This window comes from Sciurus carolinensis, chromosome 14, assembly GCF_902686445.1.
Source record: "Sciurus carolinensis chromosome 14, mSciCar1.2, whole genome shotgun sequence".
Classification (NCBI taxonomy): Eukaryota; Metazoa; Chordata; class Mammalia; order Rodentia; family Sciuridae; genus Sciurus; species Sciurus carolinensis.
This window is the reverse complement of record NC_062226.1, coordinates 3,759,264-3,784,734: the sequence shown is the minus strand read 5'-3', so window position 1 is coordinate 3,784,734 and position 25,471 is coordinate 3,759,264. Positions and strand designations below refer to the sequence as shown.

General features: G+C 55.7%; 1 protein-coding gene across 6 annotated transcripts in view; it reads right to left on the bottom strand.

The window, feature by feature from the left end:
* The window catches only part of Ak8 (adenylate kinase 8), a 118,554-nt gene that overhangs the window by 90,945 nt on the left and 2,138 nt on the right, over window positions 1-25,471 (bottom strand). For 2 of the 6 annotated variants that reach the window (XM_047525154.1, XM_047525150.1), the window contains exons 2-5: window positions 24,764-24,848; window positions 18,730-18,779; window positions 16,155-16,268; window positions 8,567-8,635 (exon numbers count right to left, since the gene is read on the bottom strand). In XM_047525154.1, the coding sequence (XP_047381110.1) occupies window positions 8,567-8,635; window positions 16,155-16,268; window positions 18,730-18,779; window positions 24,764-24,848 (318 nt within the window). The other 4 variants (XM_047525151.1, XM_047525152.1, XM_047525153.1 and 1 more) reach the window with 4 other exon arrangements.

The window sequence follows — 25,471 nt, the reverse complement described above, 5'->3', positions numbered from 1 at the left end:
AGGCTGCAGACTTCCCTCGAGTGGAGCTTCTAGAAAGCGGCTGTGCAGCACACTGGTGGATCACCATCCTAGCGTGAGCACGATGTGGCTTCCACTCCTTCCTCACCCCGGCTCATCCAGCATGCGACAACTGTGGACCTCGGGGCCGTGCACGGTGACAGCACTGGGCTGTGTCTTCTCACTTTCTCGGAGGAGCGATTCAGCTGCTGCCCTGCAGCGCCCAGGCTCCACACGCGTCTGTGAGCAGTTGTGCACTTCATGCAGAGTGGCCCGGAGGTCTGAGCAGCTCCCGCCACTTCCCGTCCACGTTCTGGCTGTGCAGTCAGCCCAGCTGAGAGGCGCTCAGGCTGCTGTGGATCCCAGAAAGCCGCTCCTCGAGTGTGGAGTAACACGATGCCACCTCCTGACCAGCCGGCGCCATCAGGCACAGCCTTGCCTGTCCCTGTGGCTGGGACAGAAGGAGCAGCAGTGCAGATGAAAACATTCTCCCTTTTCTCTTAGCCACATATTTTCCAGTCTATGACTTTCCAACTCAGTCTGGTTCTGGTGACAGAAAAATGCTTGTGTCAAAGGGCCTGACACAGCTCACAGAGGACGGAGCCCTGGCTGGCAGCCAGTGAACCGAGAGGAGAGCCTTGGTGTGGTGTGGTGGCTGTTCCCACGGGCCTCTGAACTCAGCCACTACCCTCCCCCACCCCCAACTCACTTTCCCGTTTCATAAAAGGTTGTATGTAGGATGATTTGAAATATGACTTTCAAAGAGATATTGATAGGATAAACTGCAATTTATCCACAAGGCAGGATCACTTTTGTTTAATGTTTTAAAATTAAGCATTCTGGTGGTTGATGCTTGTTATGATCAATTAAAGGAACAAAGGGAGAGAACACTTCCAGATCTCGCAGGAGAGGGCACCAGTGTGGAGCCCAACAGGGCAGCCGCGGGACCAACGGGAGGATGCCGAGGCACACGTGACGGTTCTCCAGCGCTGGAGGCCCAGGCCCCACGGAGAAGCCCACGCTTAGAGTGCAGAAGTTGAACTTGATCAAGGGACAGGACACCAAAGCCAAGCGGGAGACTCGGACACAGTATTCAAGGAGATAATTTTAAGACGGAAGGGAGGAAGTCAATAGATAGTTCTCTACAATTCATAGGAAACCCTGCCAGGGTGAAGCCAAAGCAATCTCCCCAAAGTCAAATGAAGACAAATGTGCTTCCCCTGTCCAAAGCCTCATTAAGACCTTCGGGTTCGATTGCATAGTTCTGCTGGATTTTAAACACCATCCTCTCCCTAGACCAACAGCAAATTGGACAGGATTTCATTGCCATGGTGATGCAGAACTGGGGGATTATCCAAATGGCATTCATTCATTCACTCCATAAATATTTACCAAGCATGGAGTCCATGCCAGGACCATGTGACAGGCTGGGGACTCTGCCACTGACCTCTCAGAATGCTCATTCCTAATTCCAAGTGTTATGGTGCCGAGGAGGAGGGCAGAATGTCATTGGCATGCGACAGGACACTGGTCATGTCTGGGGGTGTATGAGAGCTGGTGAGGCCTTGCTGAAAGTTGAAGGCACAAGAAGCAGCTGGCCCGCTGAGGGTGAGGTGCCTAGGGGTGACAAGATTCACAGGTAGGGATCTGAGCACAGGCTGCTGTGCTAGCCGTCTGCGTTCTCATCTGGGGGCCTGGTGGAGGAAGGATCCTCTTCCCAGCCCATTGAGGCTGACAGAATTCAGCTGTTTACCACTGGCTGACCCCAAACCCTGGCATCCTGCTGCCTGAGGCTGCCCACAGTTCCCAGAGACCCTGCACAAGAGCTTCTCCAACGGGGCAGCTTGTTTCATTGTGCCAGCAGGAGACCCTCTCTCTGGTCTGCTAATACACTTTCTTGGATAGTGTGTCCATATCCCATAATCCTGTCCCATGTTAGGGGAGAGGGTTGCACAAGATGTGGATGCTGGGAGGTGGGAAATGGATGGGAGTCACCTTGGGGCCTGCATAGAGTACTGAGGCCCTGAACAGAGTAGGGCAGGCTCAGCTGGAGGGCTGAAGGAGCTGAGTGACCACGAGTGAGTGCCCAGGCGTGGGTGAGAGGTGGAGGGCTGAGGCTGAGTCGAAGGCACGCCCAGGACCTGCAGGCTCTGGGGATGCCCATGAGAGGGGCGGGAGCAGTGGAAGGCCCTGTCACACTCGTCTTATTGTAAGACAACGGTGTGTCCACACACAGGACACTCTTCCCAAGGATGTGCTTCCGAGAACGCGTCAACAGAGGCCACCTGCAGGGAAGGGAACGGGTGGCTGATGACAGCAGCCAGGGGCTCTGGACCTTTTGAATTTGGACCCACATGGACTGATGTATTGTGACCAAGAAATAAATTCATTTGTATTTTTAAAGCGATTTCTCCAGGGGCAACAGGGAAAGGATTGGGAAGAATCCAGGGCAGAGGCAGGAGGTGGATCAGGAGACAAATAAAGCAAAGAGATTCTTTAGTATTTCAAAAATAGCATGAACAATGACAGAGGTCAAGGCAAAGGTGAGGACCCCTTTGGTACTGACCCATCCCCCATGTTTCCAAACTCTGCCTCTGTCTCAGCTCCACTTAGTCCAAAAGATGTGGCCTGCGGATCTGGGCACATTCTGACCTCAAAGAACTGGACTGTCCAGAGGAGTAGCTAATGGGTCTCCGACAGAGTCACGGCCTTTTGATGGTTCTGATACAAACTGCTCATTTTTCTTTCTTTTATGCATTTGATGGTCACTTAAAAAAATCTTCAAAGAGATTGCATTAGACCAAAAAGGAAAAGAAAAGAAAACCCGGCATCAACCAGAGTCCTGATGGACTGCGATTGCATTATTCTCCCCTGAACACTATTCCCTGCCTTCTTTTTCTGCTCTAAATTACCAATTCTAGTCCCTGTGTAGCTAAATAATAATAATTACCATATAAATGAATATGCATATGTGTCATTTTCTCCCTAAAAGCAAGAAAGCCTGTTTGTTTTGGACGAGGATCTGTTTTGCTTTTGAACAACCAAAGCACATAATTAGAAGCCTCACCTCTCACTCCTGTCTCCACTGGGAAGAGATGAAAAAGGTTCTGGGGGCCCCGTGAAGGTTAGAAGAAATTTTAAAACAAATTGAAGGCGATATTTCTTTACTCTGCAGGTAACAATGGCTTGGACATGATCAGAATCACAGGCCTGGCAGGGACTTCTGTGCACAGACCCCACCGCTGTTCTGTGATGGGGGCGGGAGCTCGAAGAGCGCAGCTTCCCAGAGGAAGGCGGCGCAGACCGGCACGACCTGCACACGGACCTCCATGAGACCCAGCAGGAGCCCAAGACCAGGCCCCGGCAGCAAGAACACCACCGGGCTTGCACCTGGCTCTGGGACTTGCTGTGGGACCTTCCGCAAGGTGCACACCTGTGAGCTGGGAGCAGCAGTGCAGTCTCCGCAGGGCTGCTGAGGACGGGGTGGGCCCCTGGCCATACATGCTGCACTGGGACCCCCCACAGCCACCAACAGCCTAACAGCCATGGCCTCTGTGCATCGTGTGAAGTGCACCTGCCTTGCGAGCTGGCGGACAAAGTGCCAGAGCAGGCATCCTGACAACCCCTCCACCACCCAATACTCGTGACGATAAGCAATCCAAATGTCAACGTCACTGACAGTATGAGTTTTAACACAGAAATCATATATGGCATGACTCATAATAGCAATTGTTGTGGTATTATACTACCAGTAGATGCCACCATCATTTTGGTGACAGTGGTGGCCACTGGCAAGGACTTGGGACGCCTGACCTTGTGCTCTGTCTCACTGAAAGTGCACTATGTGGAGAGGTTATGCAGACCAAGTTTCTAAATAAGCTCAAGAGGGGCTTCCAGCAGCCAAATGTGTGTTTCAGAGACTTCTAAGTCACAGAGGGCAAGCGTGGGATATCCAGTTGAAATCATAGTGAGAACCACCATGATTCCCAGAAACCATCCCACCGCGATGCAGAGAGATTAGGAAGTCCTCAGAGATAAAGCAGCCCAGGCCAGCCAGATTTCGTACGTTTGGGATAAAGAAGTCCAGCTGAGCCCCACTGAATGCAGCCCACCGGCAAGGCACCAGGCCACTGGGCCACACTGCCCACCCTGCCTCTTTATCTTTTTCTGTGGGGGATACTAGGGATTGAACCCAGGGGCACTCGACCACTAAGCCACATCCCCAGCCCTGTTTTGTATTTTATTTAGAGACAGGGTCTCGCTGAGTTGCTTAGCACCTTGCTGTTGCTGAGGTTGGCTTTGAACTCACGATCCTTCTGCCTCAGCCTCCCGAGCTGCTCCATCCTGCCTGGCCTCTGGGTTCTTTCACACCAGCACACCGAAGCTGGGATGTGGGGACCTGAAAACAGAGCTCACACAAGATAGCGCCATTGCATGTGCCTCAGGGCTGGAAGGGACGGAGGCTCTGAGGTGCTTGGTGGAGTCCAGATGCCTCAGCTGCCATGCCGAGGTTCAGAGTCACCATGATGTGGCAGCAGGGCACATGGCTCCCTTCCCTCCCTCCCTCCATCCCCACTGTGTGCTGCGTAACAGCTGGAGAATGTCAGGGACACGTGAACCTCCATGGACGCACCCCCTCCCTGCCAGGCCCTTTCCTGAGTGGTTCTCCAAGTTCACCTCCAGCTGAGCTTGACTTCATATATGGCTTATTTGGTTTATCATCTTCTTCCTACAACTAGAGTCTGTGCTCCTCAGCAAGGGCATTTGACCTTTTTTTGTTTGTTTGTGGTGCTGGGGATGCGATCCAGGAGCTTGTGCATGCTAGGCAGCCCAGTGGTCTGCAGTGTGCCACACCTGCCCAAGCCCAGGGGGCGCGCAGCAGACAACCCATCACTGACTGAGTGAACGAGTGTGTTTAGGAAACACTGCGTGGAGACAGGCTGCTAACAAACCCTGGCCAGGCATTTGGTAACGACAGAGATGAGGCACAAGTCAGGTTGGATGGGACGTGTGGGAGAGAGCCGCCAACCAGTGAGTGCCGCAGGACCTAAGAGCAGATAGCCACCAGCCCAACAGCCCAGGAGGCACAGCGCCATCCCTGCCTGCTGAGTCAGGGTCCACGCTGGCCAGCCCCACTGCCCCACTGTGTGGCTCTTGGGCAGCCTCAGCCCTGCGTCTATGCGATGGGGACATGTGAGCATGGATAAGCGCTGAGCTCGCTGTCTGCCCAGGGCTTAGACGGGGCATGGAGGGCTAGCAGAGGAGCTGGCCTTGCTCGCCCTCCCGCCAGCCTGGGCCCCAAGTCCTTGGCATTCTAGTGACCAGGTGGACTCCAGCTGCTAGCTTCTGTGGCACCAAGGCAGCCAGTGGAAGCACACTCGACTGTGGGGCCCCTGGAGAGGAGCGCCACATTCCCACTGGGTTCCTGGGGGTCACTGGTGGTCCGGGCTCCTAAGCACCTTAAAAGGAAATCTGATCCCAGCAGCAGCTCGGGAGGCTAAGGCAGGAGGATCGGGAGTTCAAAATCAGCCTTAGTAATTTAGCAAGACCCTGGCTCAAAATAAAATATAAAAAGAGCTGGGGACGTGGCTCAGTGGTTGAGAGCCCCTGAGTTCAACCCTGGGATCAAATAAATAAAGAAAAGGAAATCTGAGAAGGGAAAGAGGGTCTTCCACAACAGGAAAGGTCCCACTGCCCTCGTTAAGCAAGGACTGTACCGGCACTCTTCCTGGCAGAGCTGCTGACAGTGGTTGGCGAATGGCTCAGGGCAAGTGCCACCTCTGGGGCCGTAATGGCAGAATTGCTCCCTGCCCATGTGTCTAGAACCAGTGTTCAAGCCAACAGCCCTGATCCCCAAGTCCTGGGCAAACTCAATCTGAAATTCTGCCCGGTGTGCAAGACTGTGCCTGGCCGTGCTGTTGTTTTGTTTTTATCGTATTTTATTTTGTTTTCTGGGTGTTTGGGATTAAACTCAGGGCCTGGTGCACGCTAAGCACTGCTCTAACACCCAGCTCTGCCTCCACACCCCCAGCCGTGCTCTAAAAACAGTCCCCAGCAGGATTCCCGTCCTGGGCGCCTTGGCGACACTCACTCCAGAGGAGCAGCACCAGTTGCAGATTGGCCAGAGGTGATGACTGGCAATCACTGAGGAAGAGGGGACAGCTCAGCTCTGAAGACGGGCAGGCAGACCTGGTGGACTCCAGCCTGCTGCGTGGACTCCGCTCCACCTGGCAAGCTCAAGGCCAACCTCGGAAGAAGGCACAGAGTGCTACGCGGGAAGTGTGGCCCACTTCCAATCCCATAGGCTGCTCCTTCCCCTTCAGACAGGTGATGGGGTGCTTCCCAGATAAAAGAAGTGGAGACCTTTAAAAGGGCGGTGGATGAGGGGTCAAGTTCAAAGGGCGTTCCCCAAGATTGGCTGACCCGAGTCTGGAGCCCAGCCCCGCCTTGGTCCTCTGCTACTCTCCCAGGCTGAGGTGGCCCTCCACTGCCCCGTCTGTGGAGGGGTCCTGGTTTCGCCTGCACCGTGTGGTGCCCCGTACCCCGCTTCTCACGGTGAGCCTCATTCTGGTCATGTGACACTGCCTCCCACTGCTGAGGAGCCCGAGGCAGACGAACAGCCCTGCTGCAGGTGGGGCGGTAAGGGGGAGGGTACTGGGGTGCGGGAGGTCTGGGCAGCCAGGGCAGCGTGGCGCCCCGAGGCTCTGAGTGAACTGGGCAGAATGGAGACCTAAGGACTCGGGAGCAAGTGAGGGGGAAACTAGTTAAAATGCACATGGCCAGGTGGACCCCGCTTCTAACGTCCTGGAGGCAGAAGGTTGCGCTCTCTGTAGAGCTGAAGAGAAAGGGCAGAACTATTTCTATATCACCTGAATGTAATATCTGGAAGAGGGCTCGGCCAACCACAGCCCCCTGGCCAAACATGGGCGCAGTCACAGAGTCGTGAGCAGAGCAGGGTAGGTACAAGCTCAGCTTTCTGGCCAGAAAACCAACAAGGAGTGCATCAGGGAGCTGGTTGTTACCAGGGAGATGCCAGAGAGGGGCCAGGAAAGCAATGCGTGCATCCATTTTTGTGTTGCTACAACAGCCGAGGTAGGATAACTTAATAAACAAGCTGTATTTAGCTCACAGTTCTGGAGGCTGAAAGTCTGAACAGCCTAGCACAGGCCCTGCTGAGCCCCAACCAGTCACAGCATCACCCCCACCCCGCAGAGGACAATGGGGCCCTGCAAGAAGGAGCTCCATCTCGAAGCAGAAAGCCCAGGAGACGGGGCCAGGCCCAGGCCCAGGCCCAGGCCCGTATAACTGCCTCCTCTCAAGAACGAACCGGGGTCTCACGAGAGACAGCTGCGCCCTCCACAGTGCCTCCACTCACCCAAGGACCCCACCCAGGATCCGGCTCCCAGCACATGGACTCGGGGGACAAGCTATCTCCTGACCAAAGCAGCAGCCAAATAAAGTTGTCTATGAGCTCCTGGCCTCCCCTGCAGACCCCAAATCCCGCTGGCACGACTTCTCGACAAAGACCCTAAGGCAGCTGTTATTAGAAAGTCCCATCTACCGAGGGAATGAAAGGTAGAGAGACCAGCCAAGAAGCAGAAGCAGAGAGAACCGAAGCAACCTTCAGAACCAAGAAGAGCAACAACCAAACGGAAGGACTCCCCAGATGGGCTTGTTGATGGAACCCAGGAGAGGGGGCAGTCCAGGGGCCTGGCAATAGTGCAGTGCAAACGATCAGATCAGAGAAGCAGAGGAAAGAAAAACAAGCCCAGGGCCTCAGGGACCTGTGGGACAACACAGCCCTGTCCCTGGGTGCCAGAAGGAGAGAGGCACACAGAGTTCTCAGGGTTCAGCTGACAGGACCGTGGCCATCTTGGTCAAAACCTATTTTGCCTCCTCTCCCCACCTCCCGCCCTGACCTGGACACGCATCCCAAGCACTGTGCGACAGCGTCCTTAGGAGAGTGTGCCGTGCCAGCCCCTGATGCTTGGGCAGCACTGTAACTGGTGTTGAACATGCAAGGAAATTTTGAGGAAGCCAGGTACGTTCCAGCCGCTGGCCCACCCTTGGCTAGCTTGCTTAACCTCCTTCCTCTTGCCTCAGGACGTAGGGATGCCCCATCCTGCTGCCCCGGGGACATTCTTCTGTCCCCAAGTCCCCAATGAGTGGTATTTTGTGCAATCTGGGATCTGTCCGCCTCTTTCTTTGACCTCAGGTTTTCTGAAACAGGGCAGGGAATTACTTAAAGAAAGTATAAGACAAAATGTAACAGCTCTCAGCTGCTGTGTGATCCTGGGCGCTTCCATGTCATTCGCTGTTGCCTTGTCCCCTCCCACCACATGCACGCTTCTGCAACTGTCCCTTCCTTGGACTCTCCTGGGACCCTCTGAATGGGCTGGGCCTTTCCTTCAGGGGCCTGGTCACCGTGGCTCGACGCAGGGAAGAACACATCACAGACAGCCTTCTCTCTACAGGTCTGGCCACCCCTGCCCTTGGAGAGGAACACGTCCCCTCACCTCCCTTTGTCCTGACAGCAGAGCCCCCAACGGGGGCCACACAGCAGTCTCACCCTCTTGACGCAGTCCTCTTCAGTCAGCCGCTGCTGGATCAGCCTGATGAGCAGCGTGCTGGGAACTCTCTAGAGGAAGAAAGACAGGGCATGAGGCCCCAGCCCACATCCTGGCGCTCAAGAGGGCCCAAGCTGGCAGCCCCCGCCTGCCCCTCCTGCCTCCGCCACCCAGTCCCGTCCTGGAGCTTCCTTCTCCCTGCACCAAGCACCCATCGCTATCCTGTGCCCCTTCAGAAGACCCCAGCCACTCCGCCTGAGCAACTCCAGGCCCGTCCCAGTCTCAGTGCGGCTGCCTGCCTGGCCCGCCAAGCACTCCCCACTGCACGAAACGCATGGCTGTGTCTGTGTCCCCAGTAAACTGCAGGGTTCTACAGGGGAGGGACTGTGTCTTGCTGCCCGGTGCCTCCCACAGGGGTGTGCGGGGAGGGGCCCAGGCTCTTCCCAGACACACCTTGGTGATGGCATACTGATGAGGGACGCGGCAAGTGCTGTGAAGAAGGGCTTCCCCAGAAAAGTGGCGGACAGGTACCAGCCAACAGACCACTGTCCCAGCACCAGCAGTCAAGGCCATAGGGGCCCAGCTGACCAATGAATGAGCCAAGCTTCAAATCCCTTAGTTCATGCAGCAAGCAGGGATCGTTTGTTACAATAACCCTGTACAATCTGCACTGTCTTTATCCCTCTTTTAGAGACAAGGGAGCTGGGCTCAGGGAGGTTATGGCATGTCCCCAGGGTGTCAAAGCCAGGCGGCCAGAGGCAGGGCCTGAAGCCAAGACATCTAGCCATAGCCATCTCTGGAGCACTGCGCTCTCCACCTGCCTAGTCAGCCTGGCAGTGACAAACGGGGCAGGAAGGGCTGGGCCAGGGCAGGAAGCTGGAACTGGCTCTCCTCTTCTGAGCCATCCCTCTTCAACAGAGTCCAGGTCTGGATTTTCACACCAGATCTGATCTGAACTCACAAAGCCTCCAACATCACAGCCAATGCCCTGGAAACCCCTCCCCGGAGTCCCTTCCTCTGAGATCTCAAATCCCTGAGAGCTGGTGTGTCCCCCAGACCCAGTGCTCTGCCGCAGGAGCCTCCAGGCCAGCCCAAACCACACATCCCAAGCTCCACGGGGCCACCTCATCCCCAGGAAGGGTAGGAGGGGCCGTGCCGGGGCTGCCGAGGGCGCGCAGAGCTCCTGGCTGAGGGTGCAGGGCAGAGGTCTGCCTCACGCTCTTTTCACCAAGCCAGGGACGTTGCTCAGGGCCTGCAGAGGAGCCGTTGCTTCGCTTCCCAAGTGTCCCAAGGGCTCGTGGCAGCCCTGGTGGCACTGTAGTGATGCTAGAGAAGAGGTCACGTCTTCAATTCTAGAAGCGATGTGTAAGGGTCAGAGTGACCAGCTCCGGCCTCCAGGGGACAATGCATGTCACAGGGCTCCTCAAGCAGGCTGTGACATAGAAACAGTGCTGAAAAGGGTCCAAATGGCAGCTCTGTGTGTGGTATGAGGGGAGTGGGCAGCCCCCAGCACACTCCCGCCCAGGAGTGAGGCTCTCTGGGCCTGCGGAACAGGCTGAATGGGCTCACACGGCACGACTGACCCAGGCCTGGGGAGGGAGGGGGCGCCTGTGTGTGCAGAGGAGTGGGGTGGAGGCGGGCACCACCCTGCACGCTCGGGGCCTCTGGCACTCTCCCGGGGCGACGTGCACGGGTCCCAGACAAGAGCAGGCTGGACCTGGACATCTGAGGATGGAGGTGAGGGCTGCCCTGGGGAATAAGACATTCAGGGAAGTGGCCACAGGGCCAGCCAGGTGCTGGGGAGGAGGGGTCGAAGGGTCCAGTGCAAGACCCCTCTAGGAGGAGGGTGCCAGAGGGAGCAGAACCGTAGGGAAAGACCAGCCCAGAGGGGCACTGCACTGGCCTGGACCCAGGATGAGGGGCTTCGGTGCGCTGGGCCCTAGGCTCTTCATCCGGAAAGGAGACGAGAATGTGCTGCAAAGAGCAGCCACGGGGATGAAATGAGAAACATCAGGACGAGGGTGGAACGGACCTGTGGCCAGCGTCACCCTGCACACCTGAGGTGCACCTGCATTGCTCCTTCCTCCCTGCACGACAAGCAAGGAGGGCTGGGCTCCAGGGAGCCACTGCCAGATCCTTGTCACCTCTCCTTGTAGTGAACACCAAGAGCCGAAAATGTCCTCCCATTCCCAACCACACCTCTGATAAAAGACAGGGGAAGTAAAAATGAATTCCGCACACGAGGCCCACTGGGCACTGCGGGGCTGGGGGATCCTGTGCAGCCTTTCTCCCAGGACAGAGAGCCGTCTCAGCATGAGGGCTCATCTCCCACTCTGCCCTGGGCAGGCTCCTCCCTCTCGGCTACATAATGGCTATGGCAGCTCCAGCTGGGAGACCTTGGGCATGCCTGGACCTCCTGAAGACTCCTTAGGACTCATCTACCTCACCAACAGAAATCAGTCATAATACTGCGGCTTTTGCTCTTATTTTTTCCCCATGCATTCAGCCCCCGTATTTCCTTTAAGGAGTACCCTCTTATGTTGGTGGGATCAACCTCCCCTTCAGATTCATTCTACACTAGGCGTGTGACTTACTCAGAAGCTGCCTCCGACCCATTCCCAACCCATTTTCACACCCAGGCCCAGGACATCAGCACAGTAACTGGAGGAAGGAATCATTATTCCACCAGACCAGAAGCTAGAGGCTGTGAGAGCTGGAGCTGGAGCAGCCACTCTGCAGGCGTGAGGAGTGTGAGAGAATGGAGAAAGAGAGAGGAACCAAGCTTACCCCAGGGCAGCTTTCCAGGAATGTGGAATTGGAGGGGAAAAATAAGAGAGAGAGAGAGAGAGAGAGAGAGAGGGAGAGAGAGAGAGAGAGAGAGAGAGGGAGAGAAAGACAATAAGAGCATAAGGGAGGGAGCAGCTGTCCTGGGAGTTGGCTTTGCAATGTGCTCACGCGGAAAGCGTGGGGCCACCATGATTTTCCTGAAGCAGATAGCAAAAGACAAGTGAGAGAGCAAGGGGAGGCGGGGATGGCGCAGCCCGCACCAGGCCTGGCTGCTCCCTCTCCCCAGACCCTGTGTCCTTATGAGGCTGCCAGCCCCCACCCCAGCCTGCGCCCCCGTTCTTGCTTAAGCCAGTGGCTCTGCGCAACAGCCTGGTGGGAGGGTTTGCCGGCCCACCCTGCGGATGGGACCTGCAGTCTGAGCAGGGCTGAGGACCCCCATCCCCACAGGCCCTCAGGTGCTGTGGAGGCCGGGATGCAGGACGTCACCTGGAGAATGCCTAGGCCCAGGGAGGGCTGAGGGACAGGGGGTGTCTTCTGCCGGTGCCCACAGATCCCAGGTGTCCGGGGAAGCCTCCCAGGCTGTGGGGGGCATGGAAGGCAGCCCTGCCCTGTTCCCCCACCCCCTCCTGTCCCTTCAGGCCCCCTCCCAGCCCGTGGGAGCTGGTTCCATCCTGAGGCCATCTTCTTCCCTGACAACACCCACTCAGGCGGCAGAATTCCAACACGGACAGGGACACAGGGGGACGCCAGTCAGGGCGCAGGAGGGTGCCAGTCGAGGACACAGTGGGGTGCAAGCAGTCAAAGAACTGGGGTTGAAAGGCAGCAGGTCGGGCGGGGCGTGGCACCCCCTGCAGCCCTCACCACGGGGAATAGGCCTGCGGCTTTGAGCAAGGCCCATCCGAGTGCCCCCCACTGTCCCTGCCACTCTGCTGTCTCGATGCCAGCTTTGATGTGTCACGTCAGCAGTGGGGGCTTCGGGCCGCTTCCTGAAGCCCTGCCAAGATGTCTTGGCAGGAGTCAGGCTTCCTCCGCCTGAGCTCTGCGGTGCTCTCCCAATCCAGCCCCTCAAAGCCTGGATTTGGGGGAGGACGAGGGACAAGTGGACAGGGCCTGGTGAAGCCACTCCTGGTCACAGAGAAGGCCTGGCCTGGGTACACCCGGGCCCTTGGGCTCCCTGCTCTGAGGCGAACACACTCACTGCCTCCTTGCCCAAGGGCAGGGTGGGCTGTGCTCGCCCCAGCCGGGCAGAGGCACGGCCCTCCCTGGAAGAAGGCCCTGCCCCCGGGCCACCTCACTGGTCCAAGCCTGGCTTCTTCACACTGGCTTGACACGAGCCTGTGTCACCTAGCACCAGAACCTACTCTCAGGGACCCTAATGTCTCTGTGTCACCATGATGGGTGACGTGTGCTCAGAAGCCACAGGCATTCTGATCTGCAATATCAAGTTCAGGGGTGAAGTGGGGGGAAAGCTAACGTGCCTGGTCTCTCCCATCCCACCCTTTCCCTAAAAGGGCTCCTGCAGGGGAGGTACTGGAGCTCAGAGAATCCATTAGATGACTCTCTCAAAGTCTCTGCAGCTGCTTAGAGCTGCCAGAGCAGCGGGAGCTGGCAGGCCTGTCCCCTAGAATCTGGAAGGGAGATTTCAGGGACAGGGGATGAGAAGACGGAGGGGACAGAGTCTTTGAAGGAAGACAACAGAGGCTATGATGTAGCACCTGGCCAGGCCCACCAGGGCAGGGGAAGGCTGGTGACTTCAAAGGGAGAAGGGAGCCGCAGAGCCTGTTCTCGGGTTTATCTAAGCGGCCTGCCTTCCTCTGCCCCAAGTCTCCAGCCCAGGCCTGTCCCTCTCCACTGCCCCCAGTGCTTGGTGGAGGGCAGGACAGGAGAGAGGAACCCAGGGCCTCACACCTCAGCTCAGCGTGGCCCAGGAAGGGAGTAGCAGGCTGACTGGAGAGGGTGGCCAGCAGTGAGGGGGACAGCAGCAGGACTCAGAAGCAAGAGCCGGTGGCCTATTCCCCAGAACTGCTCAGCACTCTTGGGAGGACTGTCCCTTGTGTGCTTTGCTTGGCACGACTGCTCGCAGCCCCAGGGCGCCCTGGGCCTCACAGCCCTACGCTCCTCGGTCCCAGCCAGGGCCCAGGCCTTCGGAGGTGGTTCAGAATCGATCTAAATCCATTAGCCAACCAAGCTGCCACCGACTGGTGGGGAGAAGGCCTGCTGGCGCCCAGCCCCTGGTGCGTGCTTAGTGTGCAGCGCTGCTGGTCTCCCTGTGGCCAGACACACCAGGGGCAGGGACGAATTCCTCTCCCCCAGCACTGAGAGCTGTGCTCGGCAAATGGGGGCAATTAGGAGGCAGTTCAGGAGCCATCTGGAAAAGCCTAAGAGGGAAACGTATTGGTTGACGCCAGCGAGGTGAGAAGCGGCCGGGGAGGGCAGAGCCACAACGAGCAGAAGAGGAGGTTTTTGAGGATCATCGTGCTTGCAAACGAGCAGAGCCTCAAAGACTCAAGTCAGCAGTCAGTTTGCAGGGGACGTTCAATGAGAGGCCTCGTCCGGGCGGCCCTCTGCAGCAAGGGGGCGGCTCAGCGCTCCCTCCCCGCTCTGCAGCACCGGCTGCCGCCTGATCAGGCCGCGACCTTGGCTTTCATCTTCCCCTCCGCCCGTGCTTCTGAGCCAGGAACCCCAACAAGACACCCTGGGAAGCACTCGGATGAGGTCTGAAATGTGCTGGTAATTAGCGTAACGAAGCCCAGGAGGAATTTCCTGAACTTCCTCCTCTTGGTGGAATTTTGTGAACCTAATAAGGCATCTGCAGCCTAGAAATGAGCCACCTCCCTGTCGTGGAGAAGCAGGGCCTGGCAGAGCCATGTTCCCAAACCGCATTCCTAACCCCAAGAGCAGGTGTTCCTGAAGCTCTGTCCCCCAGGACTGTGGGGCGCCTTGGGAACAGTGGGTGATGGATCTTCCTGAGTGAGGTCTTCCTTCTTTCCCATCAAGTTGCTGTCATAGGACAACTTGGGCCCGGGGTCTGCCTCACCACCCCGCATCTCTGAGCACAGCCCTCCCCCATCCTGAGATCACAGGCATGTCCCTGCGCCAGGGCTTCATGCAGCCCTCTCTGCCCCCCACCAAAGCTGACTGCTCCTGGGACACCTGACCAGCCAACTGGGGCAGATCTTTCCTGAGAATGGGGCCTCAGCGCTGCCTCTGGGGGCACTTTGAACAGAAGACGCAGGAGCTGGGACAGAGTGGTGGTCACAAGTGACAAGAGTACAGATAAGAAAGGGGGGGGGGACCTGCAGAGAATGGGTAAGAGACGACGTGCCCCAGAGGCCAAGAGAGGCCCAGGTTCCACTCCTGGCTGCTGAGTCACGTCCCAGGAGTCAATGACCCCTTCAGGTCCACCTTTCTGCTCCGAGCAGCCCATACATTCCTGCCACCTGCAGCCAGGGACTGGGCCAGGAGAGGTGTCCTGCAAGCCACCACTCACAGGTGGCCCCCAAGGCCTGGAAACCACTTCCAAGTTCTTTGAGGAACAGAGGCCACAGGAACATGTGGAAATGACCTTGCCACTGGATGAAGACAGAGACAGCAGGGAGACCGACCAGAGGTCTCGCCCACTGGTGGTCAGGCCTGGACAGAGCTGAACCAACCACCATGTGGGATAAGCACCTGTCAGCACCAGGGACAGTGTCCCTGGAACCCCACCCCCATCACACCCTCAACTCTCCACTTTCGTCAGATTTTTGGCAACTGTCTTTATCTGTTACACTCAACTTGAAGTGCACTATTGACACAAATGTCCTTTGGCCTGACGAGGTCTAGAAGTTTGGCTTGAAGATGCCATCAAACATCACGTTTCTGTCTCAGGTGTGAGTGTCACAGCTGGCTGCCTCTGGCTGGCATTTAGCACATGGGCTGATGCACACGCAGGATCCCCACGCTCTGGATTTTAAGTTATGGAAGGGCCGAGGGGTCCAGTAGTGACCTGAACCTGTAGGCAGACCAGGAGGCCAGGGGAAAGGCCTGGAGAGCCCAGCACACGCTGAGCCCTGAGACACCAGGCTCCTTTCCCCTGCGCCGGGTGCCCTCACAAGCAGGGAAGCAGGTCTTGGGAAGATCACCAGGACAGGAGGGCCCTGCTTCATGCTCCAAGGGGATCCTGAAGAAAGACTGAGTTTCTGTTTGAACTGAAGAAAAACAATTGCCCAAGCCCCATGGTTCCCTTTAAAAGGTGTGGGGCAAGTATGGGGCTGGCAGGGGCTGGAAAAAGCATGTCTAGTCCCCACAGGACACTCCCACGATATCTGTGAAAGAGACAGAGTAGGTGGGAGCTACCTGGCCCTGAGGGTGGACACTGTGCCACAGGAAAATGCCCCTCAGGCCCAGCTCGGGGACTTTCAGTCAGGTGGACGTGCTGATGCCCTTTCCACCCGCAGCCCAGCTCAGCCCTGTGACCCTGGGTAGGCCACCAGGTCCACCATCTGCAAGATGGAGACCACTGCTTTGCCTCTAATCCCTTTGCTTGGCTGACCTAAGAAGCAAAGGAGCAGGTCTGCACCATCAGGACAAAACAGTACTCCTCACTCCATCATGCCACTTCCCCACCAGGACACTGGCCCTGGTTCCAACCGTCTCCTCCCTCCATCACAGTCGCCTGTGTCTGACTTCACCCCAGCCTCCCGTGCCCCACTCAATCCAAAAGGAAATGGAAACTGGCTGGGCACAGAGAGGGGTGAAGGTGAAGGGGTGCTGGGAAGGCTGTCACTCTGTCCCAGCCCCCGCACTCAGGGCCAAGCCTACCTTGAATTTCTGGTAATGTTTTCTGGCTTCAGTGGCCACAGAGGAAGATTTTCTTTCTGTTAAGTTGTCCCTGGTGAGGAGATTGCTATTCAGGTGTTTGCAAAGCCACATTGCCTGAAGGAAGGAAAGCAGCAAAGAAAACTTGAGGAGCACAGTGAATACCTTGAGAACCCTTCTATTCAATGCCCAGCTCCTTCGAGATTCTACCAGAAAAGACCGGCTGTGGGGAGGTATCAGTATTTGTGACGGGGGTGATGCTCCAAGGGGAGGCACCGCGAAGTCCCTCTCAGCCTGATTCCTGCTTATATGCACCTGCTCCAGCCACTGACTCCTCGGGAAGCTGGAAACCTACCTACTGACAGGGAGGCCCTGACTGCCCTTGGCCTGCCTTTCTGTGGGTCACACGTTTTTAATCCAAGGAAGGGTTAGGCCAGGAAAGGTGGGGACAAAAATATGGTCACAACCCCCACTCGCTGTTCATTTCTTTCTTCAACACTGGGACATGACATTTTCATGAGCTCATCGATGACTGTGATGCAGGGCCTACCAGAAATACATGTTAAGGCATAATGATGCATTAAATGTTCTTAGCACCAAAATTATGCTGGCGACCATTTCAGCACCAAGATGATTCTGAAGACCCTCCCAGTCCTCTGGGCTGGTGTGGACCTTAACTCTCCCTGCCCCTCCTGCTAGGATGCACCAGGGACGATGCCGGGCAAGAGCCCTCCCTGTCTGTGATTTACAGTGATCTCTGAGTCTGCAGTCACACTCGTGCTCAGGGTGGGCATGGTGCGTTCACCCGAGGCCTGAGCCTCAACGCCAGCTGCCACCTGCCAGAACCTGATTCTTCAGAGAGACAAACTTGATGGCCTCAACCTTGTAGGGACTTGATAAAGGAAGGCCTCTGCACTCTGAGTCTGCTCTGACCAGCAAATCCCTCCTAGTGATCCGAGAAGGGCCAGACTGAGGCCAGGATAGCCCTGAAGGTAACAGGACAGAAGCCCTTTCCCAAAGGGAAACCCTCCCCTGAGCATCTAGACTCTCCTTGAACACTCAGCTCAGTACAGAGGCGCAACGCTTGTCTAAATGCAGTCAGTCACTCAAGGGCCTTATGTCAGAATCCGCCCGGGAGCCTTTTCCAACTGGTTTTCTGAGCCCTGCCCTGGGAGATTCTGGTGAGGTCGATCTGTAGGGAAACCTAGGAACCGGCATTTTTTCAAAGCACCCTGGTAATGCTAATGACCCGTGGGCCTGGGAGCCCCAGTTTCTAAAGCAAAACGGCGAGAGAGGTTGAGTTAGGGGAGCAGGCCGTGGAAAGGAGTGGAAACTGGCAGCCTGATGCTGAGGAGCCAGAGACAAACTAGACAGGACAGAGGGTGGGTTGACAGCTGGACAGAAGGAGCAGCTGTGCGACTCCAAAGCCAGAGCAGACGAGGGTGCTCTGCATAAGGATTAGCCAGCATGACTCCTTTTTGGAATTCAGGTGCCAGTTAACTGGCAACAGGCTGCCCTAGGATTCCAGTCCATGAGGGGTGCACAGAGCCATGAGTTGGTCCCTGGGATGGCTCGCTGCTGTTCACCAACAAGCTTTTAGGAGGAGGAAAGTGTCCTACCTCATGACTCAAATTTTAACACATTTGTGGCACTTAAAAAAGGGGCTGGGGTTGTGGCTCAGTGGTAGGGCACTTGACTGGCATGTATGAGGCCCTGGGTTCAATTCTCAGCACCACATATAAAAAAATTAATTAAATAAAGGTCCATGGACAACTAAAAAAATATATATTTATTTTTAAAAAATGGACCTGAAGATTGAAGCCATAGGTGAAATGAAGCAGAGCAGCTTTGGGTCAGCATTTGCCTCGGGGGAGGGAGTCGGAGAGGTGAGTGGGGGGAGGGCTGAGCTATTTCCCATTATCTTCAAAGTTGTAGTTTCCTTAAAATGGAGAGAGACTAAAGAAAAGATAGCAAAATGATAAGTTTGTGTAAGATCTGGAGTTGGGCACATACATACCTATGAATTAGTTCTGTGCTTTTCTGATTGTTTGAAATATTTCATAATTAAAATTTTAAGGCTGAATCTTAAGACCAAACACTCTTACTTCTTGAAATGTCTCCTTGGCTATAGCTAAGGATGTGCAAAGATAGCATTCACGGGGCTGGGGTCATGGCTCAGTGGTACAGCACTTGCCTAGCATGTGTGAGGCACTGGGTTTAATCCACAGCACTACATAAAAATAAATGAATAAAGTAAAGGTATTGTTGTCCATCTACAAGTAAAAGTATATAAAAAGAAAAAGATAGCATTCATGTAGGCATGAGAATACTCTGGAAGGTGCATCCCAAAATGTTGAAGTCTGCTTGTCCCTGGGTGGAGGGGGGACTATATTTTTGTTTTTCCTAGGTTTTCTATCAAGAACACACATGTGCTTTGTAACAAGGAAACAAGAAGGAAGAGAAGGCAAAGAAGAAGAACAGCCCTGCTATGCTGACAAACCACTGAGGCCTGGGCTCCTTCCTGCCGGAGCACAAATGAGAGATGGCAGAGCCCCAGCGCTTAACATGACACACTTACGATAGTTGTTTTCCCCGAGGCGGGCGGACCTAATATCACAATCTTCGGCACTGTGGAATAAAAAGACCTGAATGTCACCACTCTGGAAGACAAGCGGCCTCCCATGCCCGTGGCGCGCTGGGTGTATTTATCTCTCTCCTCCCCAGATTTCATTTCTGCTGGTGACACGGTCATTTGTAACCCAGTGGCTCGGAGACGCTCGCACCATAGAACATATTCTCTGTGTTTAGAGAGGTAAGTGATCACTGAGATGGTTTATTTTTCTATCTCCATGGGGACCTGGACACGGTAACTTGTTTGCCGAACTAATAAATATCGAGAACAATTGGGACTTCAAACACCATAAAGCATTTTAAACAGGGACTTTGTCTCAGGGACACTCTCTCAAATAAAGTTGTATTTTATGTAAATCGACCTTCAAAGCTCTTTTTATATTTATGCCTTTTTACTTAGCAAATTGTATTCCCCGTCATTTTATAGAGGAAAATAATGGAAAAGGCCTGGAGTGCCTGGGCCAGATTTATAAAACCCAAGACAGGGAAGTCTTTGTTTTCAAATATGGGCATTTCTATGCAAATGGAAGAAACTGGCAGCTCATTTGTCGCCATAGCCCTGGCTCTGGAATGTTCTTGGCCCTGCAGGATTCCTAGAGCGGCTCCCACACTGGGGAGCAGGTGTTGAAGATCAGGAGCGAAGACCACCATTGGAGAGGAGCAGGCGGGCATGCGCCCTGAAATCAAGCGGCAGAAACAGGACACAGTGTCTGGACAGACAAACCTGCAGAAGCCTCTCGCTGAGAACCTTCTTGATTACGTTGCCTCCCCCCACTTAAGGGAATCATCTTAGCGAGGCCCTGACGCACGGGGCAGAGGAACACTGCTCCAACTCGCCGAGCCTCTGTCTACACAAAGAGCCCGTTCCTGCCAGGCCAGTGGGAGGGCATCCCAACCATGCAGAGGGATGTGTAGGACCTACTTTGGGGATAGACAAAGAAGGAGCTAGATGGTTTCCTCTTGGCCAGCAATTTAATGGTCAGCACTGCTGTGCCCTGCCAGGCTGCTTGGGTTTAAACAGAGTTTTGTTCATGGCACTTCACGTTTTAAGGGAAAAGGAGGCAAGTTCAAGATGATTCACTGATCCACTGCGCAGACACTCCAGAGCACTCTTCACTCTGGGCTGGAGGCTGCTGAGACAAGCAGGATGGGTGACTGACCAGTTGGGAATGGGGTTGAGCAGCCTCTGGGCTCTGGCCTCCAGCAGGGAAGTACTCTCTCCCCAGGACATGGCTTTCTGCTGCTGCTTGACTTTTAGGCGTCCCTAACAAACTTCTTTCACCCCGCTGAGGTTTTGTACACCTCTGTATATTTACAAAGCTGGCCCGCTAGGCCCTTATGTTGGAACGGAGGTGACTGCTTCTTGAAGCCCACCGTGCTTCCTGCCGGTGGCAATGTGAACAAGGGGCATGGAAGCCAGGGACAGGGCAGCCCGGGCACCTCCTACAGCCTGGCTCCTGCCCAGGAGTACTGCAGTGCTGCCACTCAGCAAACCACGGGGGACACTCTTCTCTTCAAGTCAAGCACTTTCTGCCAACATAGCTTGCAATACTTTTCTGGCCAAAGGCTGTGAGGAGGCTGGCCTCCCGTCCAGAGCCTCACCTAGCTGGGGCAAAGAATCAACAGTCCCTCCTTGATCTGGGGCACCGTGGCCTTTCTCATTCTTCCTGCAGATGTCTCTTCACACTCCTAACTTGTCACTTGTCACTGCCCTATCAGGAATGTCCTCCTTGCTCCTGCCCACCAGCAGCCCTTGGGCCCCCGACGTCTCCTTCCATCCTGGTTCTCCTGCCGGGGGCTCTTGACCAAGCGTGCAGTGACTCACCTTTCACCTTGGAGAGCTTCGTCCCCAGCAGGAATGCGGCCACCTGGCTGTCACCAGGGAGCAGCTGCTCCCTGAGGGTGGGTACCAAGGCTCATCCCCTTTGCCTTCCCCACGGGAGCTGCTCACCCTGCAGCACCCATGGGGGTCCCCTTGGCTGTCTCTGTGATCACAAGTGTCTATCACCCTTGTCACCACCATTATTGCCACCTTACAAAGGACTCCCTCTGCCAGCCTGAGTAGCCAGAGGTGACTGAGTCAAGCAGAAAAAGGGTTAGGTCAAAGACCAGTGTGACCGGGAGAGTCCCGTGCAGGCTGCGAGCAGCCCAGGGCTGCCCGCCAACTAAGGCCTCCAAATGGTCCAGGGGTAAGAGCCACACCGCAGCCTGTGCCCATGATGCCCACATGGGTGAGTGGCCACAGGCTCCACGCTACCACTGCTGCCCAGAACCAGGACTGGCGGAGCCCCCAGGGAGAGGCTCATGTGAAGGGCAACTGAGGCTACAGGCCCAGACTGCAGCCACCACGGAAGCCCAGAAGGCACTTCCAACATCTGGGGTGGGAGCCAGGACAGGGACTCGGGGGCCCATTCTCTCTCTGGGCCTGTAAGCTGGGGAAAGTCCTTGAAGGGCCCTCTACTTGGGTGAGAAAGTCACAGCAGGTGGAGAACATAACTTGCGGGTCCAGTCTAGAAATGAGGGGTCTTTGGAGACACCTAGTCAGGTGAGACAAGCTGGGGTACAAACGGAAGGCCTGGACAGAGGGACTGTAGGGAGGTGGCCTTATGCCATGAAGTGAAGGCTTGCTCAGGTCAGAGGAGAATGCTGGCCTGGCCCCCGGGGGTGGGGGAACATGCCCATTGCTCTAAAGGGGCTCTCAGCACAGGCCTCTGCTGTTCCCCAGAACACGGGCCAGACCTGGCCCAGCTCAAGGCTGGTGGGGCCTGAGAAGAGGGGCGACGCCTGGCACCAAGGGCATTCTGGGACTAGTCCAACGACTACGTGGTGCATTTGTTCTGGCAAAGTTCTTGGGCCCAAGACGGCCAGGGACCCCCCTCCGGGTTTCTGTAAGTGGCTCCCAAATTGTACACATCTATGAAAATACTTTAATAGGGGAACATCCACGGCCTTTCTCCCCACCTAATTTCTCACACTCATTTATGTGATTAATTTCAGTTCTTAAAATCTAACACCTTGAAACTCTAGCCTGCTCATAAGTAATTATTTATAAACAGTGTCATAAAAGGCTGCTTGACTGCCAAGAGTAATCAACTTCCTCCAACCACTTCAAAGGAAATCAAAGAACCTTTCCATCCACAGAGCCTTTTGAGGTTTAACTAGGAGCATGATTTAAAATTCACAAGAACCCCTTAGGTATTGAGCTCTAATACACAGCTTTCCTGGACAAACGTTTGATAGGAGACGAAACACACCATTACCTTCACCAGCGCCGGCTCTAATATTGCCCAGGGCCACTGTAAATGCTCACTTTGTACTAAATCTGCTCTTCTCGTGGCGAAGGGGCTGCCAGCCCTGCTGTGGCTCCCTCCCCTCCCTCCTGTGCACACTCAAGGGGCAGAATGAGTCCAGAGCTCCCCTCCTGCTACCCCAGCCACATGTCACATGTGTCCAAGTTAGGCAGGCAGAGGGTTGAGGTCCTAGCTCCAGTTAACACAGGTCACCACCTGGCCAGAAGGAGACCTTCCAATCCCATAACTATCCAGGACACTGGAAATGTTTGTTGGATGTCATGGGACCCCACTGAGCCTCCTGCACTCTTCTAGAACACAACAGGGGCGACTTGAACTGAGTCCAGGCAACTCTTAGAAAAGTCACAAAAGCAAGTGGCACCCCACCTGCCCTCCTCCTAGGCTGTGGCTTCAGTTGTGTGCAGCTTGGGCGAGAAGAGGGAAGCCCACAGACAGAACATCTCAGCATCCACAAGAGCTGCCAGCCCAAGAGCTACGAGTTGGGGGGAAGGCTGAGGGAACAAGTTAACCCCCAAACAATGCTCCCAGGACCCAGTGACCACACCTGGGAACCAGTGGGCTGGAAAGCTTGGAGGGCAGACGGAGGCATCCGTGGCTAGGAGCCAAACAGCGGGTCTGGATTCTTTTCCTCTGCCTGAGAGTGAAGGCAACCAGGAGGAAGGAGCAGAGGCTCCATGGAGGGCTGCCTTTGGAAAGCCAAGACCCCTGTGATGAGGGGCTGGCAAGGGGACCATCACGAAGAGAGGAGGTGCTTGTCCTGCCAACAGCAGCCGCATCCAAACCAGAATGATATTGGAACTTCAAAGTCCTGACCCATTCGGCAGTGTGACACTGAAACAAATCCCCAGGCAGAGGAGCAAGATGGACACATGAGGAAAGGGTGGCCTCAGGGTTCAGACTCTCAAGCTTCTAGGCCAGGGCCCAGCAAAACCTGGAGGCTAGTGGCTTCAGAACACAGAGCAGGGCTCACAGGTCCCAGGCGGGACAGGTAGGAAATGCCAGCATAATCCCAGGTGTTCAGCATCAAGCACAATTTTTAATCTAGAAAAATCACATTGAGCTCTTCACCAACAAAAGTTGAACACCACAGCCCCAAGGTTGTCCCCTACAGAAGCACATGGCCTTGTCATCCCCTCGGCTGTCACGGACTGGCCACCAAGGACCAGGTCAGAGCTTCTTGGCCCCCGTAACAGCTCACTGAACACAGCCGTTCCACACAGAGGGAGACTGACACCAAGCGAGGGCAAGGACCCCACTGTCTTCCTACTCTGGAGACAGTGACCTGAGGAACGCGGAGGGGCTCACTTGTCTCCTGCACTTGGCTCAGCCTCTCTTACTTCAGCCTGGCTCCTACTCCCTTCTCCTTTGAGTTGCACTTTGCTTTTACTTCCACCTTGCTCTGCCTCTTGACTTCACTGCCCCTCTGCCCACTTTAGCCGTTGCTGGTGGTGGCCCAGGACAGTGAACTGGGCAGCAGTGCTGCCAGCAGCGCTGGAGTAACAGGCGGAGCTCAGCGACGCAGCTCCAGCTCTGCCCAAGGGTAGGGAAAGGCAGGCAGCAACGTCTTCCTCTGGAAAATGAAGCAATGCTGCTGAGGGTGCTGAGGGAAGGCCTGGGCCTTCTGAGGGCAGACCCTCCCGCTGCATCACGTAACAGACAACCAACCAGGGAGCAAGGCTTCTGAGGGTCACTGTGGGGAACAGGCGATCAGGGCTGGTCAGTGGGGCTGGGCAAAGGGCAAGTCGGACGGCCCATTGTGGCTCTGCCTCCATCTGGGCACATGGGCTCTCACCAGCCCCAGCCACTCAGGCCTGAATGCAGACTCAGAAAAGCGCACTGGTGGCCCTCTTGGAACCTGAAGCAGAGGTCTATGCAACGGCTTGGGGCCTAAGAAGCCCATCGCCTGATGCTCCCCAGCCCAGCGCAAGGCCATGGGGCACTGCAGTCATGAGCTTCCTTCCTCCTCCAACAACTTAGTGCTGCTTCTCCCCTGAGGCTGTCTGAACCCCACCTCGGGCACCTCAAGCCTTGCCCCTCTCAGCCACACCAGCACTGACTTCTCAAAGCAGCCATGCTCCAGTGAGTCATCGAAGCTCCAGGACGTCGGTTCTCCTGACAGCTCACTCAGGAGAGCACAACCCTCCACCTGGCAAACCCACCCGGAGCACCACAGAGTGAGGGGCCTGTTCGCTCCAGGGCCTCTGGGCCCCTCCCCATGCTTCTGCACTCTGGCCTTGGGTCTAGCTGACCTGCACTTGGCAGAGGCTTGGGGAGCCCTGGAACTCATTAGCAGGCACCAATAATGAGACCATCTGAAAAGCCCAAGTGCTTGCATGTCTAGGTAGAACAGAAACCAACACACCTGACAAGAGGACTGATCAGAGAGCTTAAACCCAACAGGCGACATCAGCTAGGGCAGGCGGAGGCATTAATAATTGATTCCGTGGGCCATTCTGAGGTTTGCATTTTAATAACTTAGCAAGAGAATTTTTACTAGTTGGGCTCCAAAAGAAATGAAGGCATTTTTCAATTAACCACTTCAAGTTGTCAAAGCCCCTCCCCTCCCTGCTCCAGCTCCCTTCAGACACAGGTAGGACAGAGTGGCTCCTGCTGTGCCCAGGGTGGGGCAGGGACTCTGGAGGAGCAGGGGGCTGCACACCGAGTGCTCACCATTATCATTGTCACGCTGCAAGTGCTTGATCAGGAAGGAGATGGGGTCCTCCGGCTGGTAGATCAGGAGCTGCTCCAGCATGGTCTGTGGGCACAGGGCAGACAGAAGCACTTAGAATCCACAGGGCCCTGGCTGCCACCGCTGCTGGACATGGGCTGCTCTCTTCACTGCACCTGGCCAAACAGTCCTTCGCACTGGGACCTAGCCACTGCCCCAGCTGGTATCTGCTGAAGTCCCCATGAGCAGAGGCAAGAGTGGGGTTGGGTGGGGAGGCACCTGGAGGGTCAGCACCCCGACTCAGAAGGCTGCCCCAGGCCCTCTTCCCTGGTTCCTTTATATTTCCCATACAAGCCTCCTCCCATGCACCTGCACTGATGGCCCCTCCAGGGTCTTAGCAGATGCTATTTCCTAGCCTGGAAGGCTTCTTCCTCATTCCTGTACTAGCCACCTTCTACTCGGTTCTCAGGTTTCAATGGGAACATACCTTTCTGATCACGTGCACTAGGAGCCCGCACCTGTTCCATGCTCCCTGCACACCTGCTCTTGCCTCACCTTGTCCCTGCCTGCCTGACCATCCCAGCAGGCCATGGGTTCTGTTGATCTCACTGTCTGCATGGACCCTCAGGGCCCATCACAATCCCATTAGGTGCCCAGGGCATGTTTTTGGGGACACAGTCAAGTACCTGGGTTGCTACTACCTGGGTCCT